This window comes from Salvia miltiorrhiza, chromosome 7, assembly GCF_028751815.1.
Source record: "Salvia miltiorrhiza cultivar Shanhuang (shh) chromosome 7, IMPLAD_Smil_shh, whole genome shotgun sequence".
In the NCBI taxonomy this organism is placed as follows: domain Eukaryota; kingdom Viridiplantae; phylum Streptophyta; class Magnoliopsida; order Lamiales; family Lamiaceae; genus Salvia; species Salvia miltiorrhiza.
The window spans coordinates 50,810,915-50,822,268 of record NC_080393.1 but is presented as its reverse complement, the minus strand read 5'-3'; the positions used below and the strand labels follow the sequence as shown (position 1 = coordinate 50,822,268).

Sequence of the window (11,354 nt, the reverse complement as noted above, 5' to 3'; positions counted from 1 at the left end):
TTGCTAATAATATTTTAAAGTTTAATTATGTGAACTTATAATAGATATATTTGCAACACGTATTCTATTACTTTATATATCCACAACACGTATTCTATTGCTTCACATTTTTGTGGACGTCCCAAAATGATAAAAATGAATTATTTTTTGTGGACGGAGGGAATATTTATTTAAAAATTTTGGTTCAAATTTAAAAAGAATTTAGTTAGTTTTATTGTTTTCTCTATATTGTAGTTTTTTTTTTGTAATTTTGTACTTAAACATAATAAAAATTAAAAAAATTACAAAAAAAACTACAACATGGAGAAAACATTAATACTAAATAAATCCTTTTTTATTTTGAATAAATCTTTTAAATAATTTTTTATATATAAAATATATAATCATTTTTTATCTGAATATATTTTGTTCAAATAGCATTATTTAAATATATATTGCAGTTTTTTTAAAAAAAAAAAGTTATAATTCACGCACGCCTACAATTAAACACTAACTAATTCACGTACGAACTTGAGTAATTTATGCTAACTAAAAACCCAACTCATTTATTACTATTTACAGAAAAAAAGAAACAGAAAGAAAGAAAAAGAAAAAGCAGGGGCGTTGGGCCATGTGTTGTTGGAGTATGAAGAAACAAAACTGAATAAACCCATTTATTAGAGTTGATGAAAGGTGAGATATATAGATAGACAGTTAATAATAGTAACAGTTTAACCGTGTGAGTGTCACATATAAATAAATATAAATATAAATATAATGAAGGAAAAAACGACGAAGTTAAACCCAACGGTCAAGTCCCACCAAAAAAGAAAAGCAGTCACAAAAAGCGAGGAGCAGAGGCGCACGTGCGTCCTACGTGGCATCACCTGACTTCCCCCAAAAAAACATAATGTCTCTGCAACTACTCACCAACTCCCTCTAACGGTCATATTTCACCGACATCTTAACAACGGTCACATTTCTCCCCATTTCCCACCGTACGATCATCATCATCTAACGCCCACAAACCGCCTCCTCTTCCCACTTTAATCCCGAGGTAAAACACAAAAGGAAGCACTAGTTCAGTATATAAAAGCTCGGTTGCATTTCGCTGAATGGCTTTTTGGGTAGTGGGGTTCTTGATAAACGACTGATTTCTGCGAGAGATGATGACCGTTTTGTTTGTTTTCATGCATGCTTGATTGAGTTCTTGAATTTGGGGGGTTTTCTTGGGGGGGAATTTAGAATAGCATGGACGGTTTGAAGGGGGGAAGTGTTGATGATCATTCGTTTTCTGTGTTTTTCAGCTGCGAAATTGATTGGAGATGCGTCTTCTTCTGCAGAGCTTTCTTGCTTGGTTTGATCATGGGAAATCGCGTTGCTTGCGAATGATTCTGCTTTGAATGTTGAGGAATCCGATTGTCAATTTTTCTTTTTTCTTCTAGGTAGGCGTTGATATATTTATATATATATTATATCTACATTACATATATTGATGTATTGTTGAATTCTTTGATTCTTTGATTTGGTGGCGTTGTTGTTTTTTCATTTGTTTATCATAAATTCTTTCGATTCTTTGTTGCACATAAGCTGAAAAAAATCACACATTGAGCATTCATATAGGACACACGAAAGCATATATAAACACACACACACACACAGAGGAAGAGGCTTGTTTGATTTGTTTCGACATCGGATTCCGATTTTTTCTTTCTTTCTTTCTTGGTTTTTTCATTTTCTTGAAACTCACACACACTCACTATAGTACACATTGTTCTGTTTCTCTTGATTTCTCCTCATATAATACAATTTTCTTGGCATATATGATTTGTAAATGTACATTGTCATAGTTTGGGAGGTATAGAATCATAGAGAAATATCATAGAGAAGGAAAAAAAAATTTAAAAAAAGGGTGGGTGTATTGGGAGTTTTAGAGAAGGAAGTTAGAAGGAAAAGGAAGAAAGAAATTGGGGGTTTTAGTGTGTGAAGAATGTTGGCTGGGTGTTCTTCTACATTGGTTTCACCAAGGCATAGATTGAGGAGTGAAGCATCTGCACAGTTTCAAGCTTGTCACATCCCTGCAATGAGCACACAGAGGTTGGATTTGCCTTGTAGCTTCGGGCGAAAGGAGGCGTCGCGGCCGCAGGCTGTTAGGCCGGTTGGGATTTCAGTTGAGAAGCCTATTGAACAATCAAAGGGTTCTTCTCTGAGGCAGAACATCAGGCTCCCTCCTGTTGCAGCAGAGAGCAGGAGAGAGAGAGGGGATGAATTTTGGGAGAGGAGTAAGAAAAAGAGGTATGCTGCTGCAGATGAAGGGGGCAATTACATGAGCAGAGTGAAGAAGAGGAAAACGGGCAATGGCAATGGCAATGAAGATTTAGGGCAGCAGTTGAGGAGTAGTGAGGATTTCTGGTTCCATGAGGGAGAGGAGAGGGTGTGTTTCGACCCGCCACCGCCTCTCCCGCCACTGTCGAGCATCCCTTGGTTTGATTCTGTTGTGGCTGAGGTTACTGATTTGGGGAAGTCTAAGGATGTGCAGAGAGTTGATCCTCATCCTCACAAGGAGGCCTCTGCCTCTGGCTCTGGCTCCTCGAGCACGTCCTCCGGTGGCCACACCTTGGCTCCGGGGGTGGTGGAGCGTGGCAACGGGTCATCCTCGCGCAATCCAAGTGAGGTTGCAGGGCACAATCACAATCATAATGGTAGCCAAAGGGAGCAAGAGCAAGAGCATGAGTATGTTGAGCTGATCAACCTAGTTGTGGCTTGTGCTGAGCAAATAGGCTGCAAGAACATTGCTGCAATCAGTCATTGTCTAGCCAGGCTAGGGGAGCTTGCCTCGCCACGAGGCTCCCCTCTACACCGCCTCATTGCCTACTTCACCGAGGCCCTAGCCCTGCGCGTGGCAAGGCTATGGCCTCACGTGTTCCACATCACCCCACCTCGTGACCTTGACCGCCTTGATGATGATCACAACGCGTTAAGGGTGCTGAACCAAGTGAGCCCCATCACAAGGTTCGTTCACTTCACGTGCAACGAGATCCTGCTGAGGGAATTGGAAGGGAAGGACAGGGTTCACATCATAGATTTTGACATCAAGCAAGGGCTGCAGTGGCCTAGTTTGTTTCAAAGCTTGGCCTCGAGGGTGAACCCTCCGAGCCATGTGAGGATCACAGGCATTGGTGAGTCGAAGCAAGAGCTGATCGAGACGGGGGACAGACTAGCCGGCTTTGCTGAGGCGTTTGGGCTCCCCTTCGAGTTCCATCCGGTGGTGGATAGGCTGGAGGATGTGAGGCTGTGGATGCTTCATGTGAAGGAGAAGGAGGCCGTGGTGGCGAACTGCGTTTTCCAGCTGCATAAGATGCTCTACGACGCCACGGGGGGCGCCTTGAGGGACTTCCTAGGGTTGATAAGAAGCACCAATGCTCAAGTGGTGGTGATGGCAGAGCAGGAGGCAGGGCACAATGAGGCCACATTGGATGCTAGGCTATTCAACTCACTCAAGTACTACTCAGCCGTGTTCGACTCCGTTGATTCGAGCCTCCCCCTTGACAGCACGGCAAGGATCAAGGTGGAGGAGATGTTCGGGCGGGAGATAAGGAGCATCATCGCCTGCGAGGGGAGGCAGAGGGGCGAGAGGCACGAGAGGTTCGAAAAATGGCATCAGTTGATGGAGCAAGGCGGGTTCCGGTGTGTAGGGGTGAGTGAGAGGGAGGTGCTTCAAGGGGAGATGATGCTGAAGATGTACTCTTCCAACCAGAATTATAGGGTGCAAGTGGCCGCCTCCGCCTCCAACACGGCCTCGTCGTGTCTCACGCTGAGCTGGTCGGAGCAGCCTCTTTACGCGGTGTCAGCGTGGAGGCCGGCCGTGGATGCTGCCGGAGGCTCCTCGTCTTTGTTCTGAAGCATGGTATACTATTCTTTGTAGGTAGAGAAATATGTGTTGATTCATTCTTTCATTCGTTGCAGATATCATTTGTTTTTGAGTTAGTGAAGGAAGATATAGAGAAATATGTAGGTTGTTGTTGTCTCAATTGTGTTTGGTTTATATTCTTTGATTCTTTATTATGTATTTGTTGCAGTTAGTGATGATGTATTCTTTTGATTCAAGATTATAGGGATATGATGATTAATGAAGGAAGTTCTGTTTTGATTTTAATATATTTACTTGGTTTGATGTTGCTCTACAATTGAGATTCGTTGATGCATTACTCAGTTGAAGTAAAAGACATAAACAAATAAATAAAAGCCTAAGAATTAGAATAACAGGTAGCCATTTTGGGATGAGAAAATATTTTTTATTCATTTTCAATAAAAAAATCTAGTTATTTTTCATTTTAAAACCATAAATACCCCAAGTCTAAACAATAAGAAAAAACTATCCGGTTTGTTTTTTATGGTAATTTTTCATTTTAATTGTAATTTTTCATTTTATTTTTATTATTATTATTTTAATTGTTTTTGATTGACGATTTTTTTTTATTCTTCATTTTTTTCATGATAAATTTATCAATCAAAGAGAAACACTCCCTTAGAGAAAAGATGTTTCTATAGCACCCGAGGGAAGAGTTGAGGCTATATATGCAGGGTTTTGGTACTTTTGTTTTAATTTCACAAGGTTTTAAGCAGTGACTATAAAAGGGAAAAAAAATTACAAAAGAGGTCTATGAATATATATATTTATATTTTGGTTAAATATAGAGGTTATAAAGAAATGAAAACGAAAACTGCTATGAATTGAATTGCTCTCAAACAAATTTGGACTTCGAGATTTATTTATTTTTACTTTTTTAAGAGGGACTTCGAGAATTTTTGAATATGCTCAAAGACTAAGAAGAGTCCAAATTAGAGGCCCATGTTTTAGAAATATAAATCAGTGAGCCCATGTTTTTAGCGTCAACTGACTCAACTCCATGGGGCATTTGCTTTGTTAGATTAGATTAACAACTACATATACATAGAGAAAATTTTCGTGAAAATATTAAATGTGTTGATTTTTTTTTATAAAAATGTGTTGAGAATTGAAAATGTGTGAAATTATATGCGAATAAGTTAATAATTGGGAGAAAGACATATATAACCAAAAGCATATACTTTAAGACTTATATAGCCACCACTTTTAAACCATGACTTTGGGGGTCAAAATGCTAGTAAAAGACTATGCTACCCTTACTAAATAGTGAATAAAAATAAAACAAAATTGAAATAGAAAATTTGTTTGACTTTAAGATTGAAAATTAAAAAAAAAACAGAAAATTCCGCAGCATAATTATATCTGATCGTTCGGTTAATAAAATCTGTGAATTTACGGCAACATATTAGGAAATTATATTTAAAATAAATAAAATCGAAACACTAATTTTCTCATTTATTATTCTTCTAAATTGGGGAAGGGGTTTGGGATCATATCATCATCTCTTACTTTTTGCTAAAACTTCATTTAACTTTTACTTGAATTTGGTTTTACACGAATTTTATAAATCGTTACTAAAATAACAAGTTTTTATTTTCAACAAAATAAACACATTAAAAAAATTAACAATTAAAAAATTCTAAAATTCGATGATTTCTGTCAACGATACCCTAGTTTTCTCAAACAAATTTCATGTTAAAAAGAAGCATGCCCGATTCACTTATTAGTAAGCGGAATTTTTTTGAACATATTCTTTTTGTTATACATTGATAAGGAAAACGATTATAGTAACAGTTTTGTTAAATTAGTATCCGCACACACAATGTGGAATGCACGAGAAATATTTTTATATTTCTATATTTATATATAATTATAATACTAATTTAATTATCATATTTATAATATAATAAAAAAATAATTTTAACTGAATATATTTAAATTGAATATTAAAAAATAAAAAACTAAAGAAAAATTCATGTTAATAAAAATTGATATTATAAAAGGAAAAAAAAGTTAAAAATTAAAAATAAATTGAAAAACATATTTATTCAAAAAAATATGAGAGATAATTTTTTTTAAATTTTAATATTTAAATAAATATAAATTTTACATTTTAAATAAAATATTTGCATAAAATAAGCTTTAATTTGATATGCATATTAACTATTTTATAATTAGTCGAATTTCAAAAGATTTAGAAATAAATAAAATAAAAAAGATAAAAAATAAAAAGAAAAAGAAAAAGTATAATTTATAAATAAACCTTAAATTTTATTGTAATTACAAAATTACTATTCAATTTTAAAATCAATTTGAAATATTGGCCTTTTAATATAGTATAAATATGTTGAAAGCTTGACTAATTTTGGTGAAAGCTTGACTAATTTTGATTCAGGAATATTCAATTAAAATTATTTTTTATAATAATTGAATTAGCATTAATTTTATATAAATATAAAAATTAAAAATATTTTTCCGTGAAATTCACGGGATGCAAATGCTAGTTATATGTAAATTAAGTAAAATTCAGTAACACGTTAGACATTACTCACTCAAACGGGACATCTTTTAGTAATTGATATGCGTATAAGTGAAATTAATTATTCAAAATAAATGTTTAAACATTAGAGTCGATTTAAATGAGTTAATAGTGTTCATATCCATTACTCACTCAAACATATTGGGGATATATTACATGTAAGTTAAGTGTACTAAGAGTATACGTTAGTGTACATATAATAGCATCGTAGTAATTGAGACGTGTTTGATTAAAAACAAGTATTCGATTTGATGTGTTAACCCTTGAATTTAACATAGGAGATTAAAAATCCAAATTTCCGATGCCCGAAGTCCTTCAAATCGGGAAAATAGTAAGAGTTCTACGGTGCACAATGACAGTGTACAATTACGTACACAGTGAATCGGGGAATACACAGTCAACCACAAACGGGGCATGTTTTAGTAATTCATATGCAATTAAGTGAAATTAAGTATGCAATTTCAATTAATAGACATTATATTCAATAAAAATGAGTCAATAGTGTCCAATTCCATTACCCCCTCAAACACATTGGACATATATCGCATGAGAGTTAAGTATACTAAGAGTACGTGTTAGAGTGCATACAATAGCATCGTAGTAATTGAGACGTGTTTGATTAAAAACAAGTATTCGATTTGATGTGTTAACCCTTGAATTTAACATAGGAGATTAAAAATCCAAATTTTCGATGCCCGAAGTCCTTCAAATCGGAAAAGTAGTAAGAGTTCTACGGTGCACAATGACAGTGCACAACCACGTACACAGTGAATCGGGGAATACACAGTCAACCACAAACGGGGCAAGTTTTAGTAATTCATATGCAATTAAGTGAAATTAAGTATGCAATTTCAATTAATAGACATTATATTCAATAAAAATGAGTCAATAGTGTTCAATTCCATTACCCCCTCAAACACATTGGACATATATCGCATGAGAGTTAAGTATACTAAGAGTACGTGTTATAGTATATATGATAGCATCGTAGTAATTGAGACGTGTTTGATTAAAAACAAGTATTCGATTTGATGTGTTAACCCTTGAATTTAACATAGGAGATTAAAAATCTAAATTTCCGATGCCACATGTCGTTCAAATCGGGAAAATAGCAAGAGTTCTACGGTGCACGATGACAGTGCACAACTACGTACACAGTTTAACAACTACGTACACAGTCGGCCACAAAAGGGGCATGTTTTAGTAATTCCTATGCAATTAAGTGAAATTAAGTATGCAATTTCAATTAATAGGCATTATATTCAATAAAAATGAGTCAATAGTGTTCAATTCCATTACCCCCTCAAATATATTGGACATATATCGCATGAGAGTTAAGTATACTAAGAGTACGTGTTAGAGTACATATGATAGCATCGTAGTAATTGATACGTGTTTGATAAAAAATAAGTATTCCATTTGATGTGTTAACCCTTGAATTTGACATAGGAAATTAAAAATCCAAATTTCTGATGCCCCATGTCCTTCAAATCGGGAAAATAGCAAGAGTTCTACGGTGCACGATGACAGTGCACAACTACGTACACAGTTTAACAACTACGTACACAGTCGGCCACAAACGGGGCATGTTTTAATAATTCATATGCAATTAAGTGAAATTAAGTATGCAATTTCAATTAATAGGCATTATATTCAATAAAAATGAGTCAATAGTGTTCAATTCCATTACCCCCTCAAACATATTGAACATATATCGCATGAGAGTTAAGTATACTAAGAGTACGTGTTAGAGTACATATGATAGCATCGTAGTAATTGATACGTGTTTGATAAAAAATAAGTATTTCATTTGATGTGTTAACCCTTGAATTTGACATAGGAGATTAAAAATCCAAATTTTCGATGCCCCATGTCCTTCAAATCGGGAAAATAGCAAGAGTTCTACGGTGCACGATGACAGTGCACAACTACGTACACAGTTTAACAACTACGTACACAGTCGGCCACAAACGGGGCATGTTTTAGTAATTCCTATGCAATTAAGTGAAATTAAGTATGCAATTTCAATTAATAGGCATTATATTCAATAAAAATGAGTCAATAGTGTTCAATTCCATTACCCCCTCAAACATATTGGACATATATCGCATGAGAGTTAAGTATACTAAGAGTACGTGTTAGAGTACATATGATAGCATCGTAGTAATTGATACGTGTTTGATAAAAAATAAGTATTTCATTTGATGTGTTAACCCTTGAATTTGACATAGGAGATTAAAAATCCAAATTTTCGATGCCCCATGTCCTTCAAATCGGGAAAATAGCAAGAGTTCTACGGTGCACGATGACAGTGCACAACTACGTACACAGTTTAACAACTACGTACACAGTCGGCCACAAACGGGGCATGTTTTAGTAATTCCTATGCAATTAAGTGAAATTAAGTATGCAATTTCAATTAATAGGCATTATATTCAATAAAAATGAGTCAATAGTGTTCAATTCCATTACCCCCTCAAACATATTGGACATATATCGCATGAGAGTTAAGTATACTAAGAGTACGTGTTAGAGTACGTATGATAGCATCGTAGTAATTGATACGTGTTTGATAAAAAAACTAGTATTCCATTTGATGTGTTAACCCTTGAATTTGACATAGGAGATTAAAAATCCAAATTTCTGATGCCCCATGTCCTTCAAATCGGGAAAATAGCAAGAGTTCTACGGTGCACGATGACAGTGCACAACTACGTACACAGTCGGCCACAAACGGGGTATGTTTTAGTAATTCCTATGCAATTAAGTGAAATTAAGTATGTAATTTCAATTAATAGGCATTAAATTCAATAAAAATGAGTCAATAGTGTTCGATTCCATTACCCCCTCAAACATATTGGACATATATCGCATGAGAGTTAAGTATACTAAGAGTACGTGTTAGAGTACATATGATAGCATCGTAGTAATTGATACGTGTTTGATAAAAAACAAGTTTCTAATAATAAATAACAAATTCAAATAATTAATAACAATGCACAACATTTTTTTTATTGTGGATGCAACTGTGTTTCTAACTGTGTGGTTAAGAACAGTTGAGCTCCCAACTGTGTAGCTAAGAACACATTCATAGCTCCCAAACTGTGCCCTCAAAATCAACCATTTATTTTATATTTTTCACACTCAATGTGGTCTTAGACGTGAATAAACTAAATTTTTTCATTACAAAACAACAAATCATGAATTTGATATCAATATATTATAAACTGTGTCATTTACAAATACAACTGTGTTCTGCAAAATTACTGTTCACCGCTCACTAAAATCGAAAAATAAGACATACAATTGATACATTTGCCATGAATTGAACATACATACCTAAATACAATCAGAATGCCAAAGAATTTCGTCCGATCCAAGTGTTTTCAAATAACAAAATCGCTATTTTTTTGGGGAAAATTTTCGTGGGTTTCCACCAAAAAAGAAAAGAATGAGGAAGAAGAACACAAATCCATTTTTCATCCATTTCTTCACCAACCTACCTTACATTAGCATTTATTATCACATTAATTTAGCTGTACGAACCATCTTAACCTACGAAAATCAAAGATACGATGAAGAATAAGATCGGCAGTTTCATTAATGGAAGCCATGGAAAGAGTAATGGAAGCCATGGAAAGAGAGAGAGAGAAGATGAAGAGGGGTGGGTGAGGAGTAACTTTTGCTGAGTTGGCAGTTGGAGGTGGGTGAGGAGTAAATTCAATTTTTCTTTATTTTTATTTAGCAATTAGTAAGGGTGAGATTGTCTTTTCATTCCATTTTGACCCCCAAAGTCATTCTTTAAAAGTGGTGGCTACCAAAGTCATAAACTATATGCTTTTGGCTACAAGTGTCTATTGTCACTTAATAATTTTTCTGAATGAATTAATATAACGCATAAATTAGCATTTTCATTTGGGTTTGAATTCTGTAAGAGGCGAGATTTTCACCATATTAAGTGAATACAGCTAATAGAGCTGGCAAAACGGGTGGGTCGGGCCGGGCCGACCCAGCGGGCTTTTGAGATTTACCGGGCCGGGCCAGCCCGGCCCGAAATCGACCGGGCTGCCAATTTTCAGGCCCAGCCCAGCCTCAACTGGGCCACCGGGCGGTCGGGCCAAACCCGCCCAATGATTTTTTTTTTCACTAAATCCTATTTTTTTTTTACAAAAACTTAAATAAACTAAAATAAATCCATATAATAATTATAGACAAAATAGAAATATAAAATCCTAGTCTACTACAATCGACAACAAGATAAGCAAAGAAATTAGAAATTTCTCATTTATACTCACTTGTTACTCATTTTAAATGTGGGAATTTTCAACTCTCCCCAATCGGCTATTTCAAATGTGGGAATACAGACATCAACATTTTATTTTATCAAATCATTTATATGATAATTTAATAAATCGAACTCATTTCATAATCCAACAATAATGGACAAGGAAAGCACAAAAAATTATGAACGAATGAAAAAATTATGAAATTCTGAACACTACAAATTATCTTAATAATATATTGATTTTACAAACTATTTCTCTAACCTACGAAATGAATACCAATCACTATGTCCCCCAATTTCAAATTTCAATAATAAAATTTCCTCAAAAAGAATATACCCCAATTTCAAATTTCAAGAATAAAACTTTCTCAAATTTTAGTATATTAAAATTAAAAATAGAATATTTAATAATAATTAAATTAATAAAAATATATTTTAAAAATTCAACCAGACGAGCGTTTTAGCCCGAAAACCCCGAGCTTTTTAGCCCCGGGCCCGATTAGCACGGCGGGCTGATTGGGCGGGCTTTTTAGGCCCGGGTTTTTTTGGGCCTACATTTTGTACAGCCCAGCCCAGCCCTAAACACGGGTGGGCTGGGCCGGCCTGTCGGGCCGGAACCATTTTGCCAGCTCTAACGACTA

At 35.0% G+C, this 11,354-nt stretch overlaps 1 protein-coding gene across 1 annotated transcript; it reads left to right on the top strand.

Annotated features, from left to right (window-relative positions):
• The first annotated feature begins 1,063 nt into the window (after positions 1-1,063).
• Positions 1,064-4,135, top strand: LOC130994672 (scarecrow-like protein 28). The gene has a single exon (XM_057919744.1). It carries the CDS (start codon positions 1,970-1,972, stop codon positions 3,878-3,880), a length of 1,911 nt encoding a protein of 636 aa, XP_057775727.1. The 5' UTR covers positions 1,064-1,969; the 3' UTR covers positions 3,881-4,135.
• Positions 4,136-11,354: the final 7,219 nt, after the last annotated feature.

Excerpts from the sequence above, each read along its gene's own strand:
- LOC130994672 (XM_057919744.1), top strand. The coding sequence starts at position 1,970 with ATGTTGGCTGGGTGTTCTTCTACATTGGTTTCACCAAGGCATAGATTG.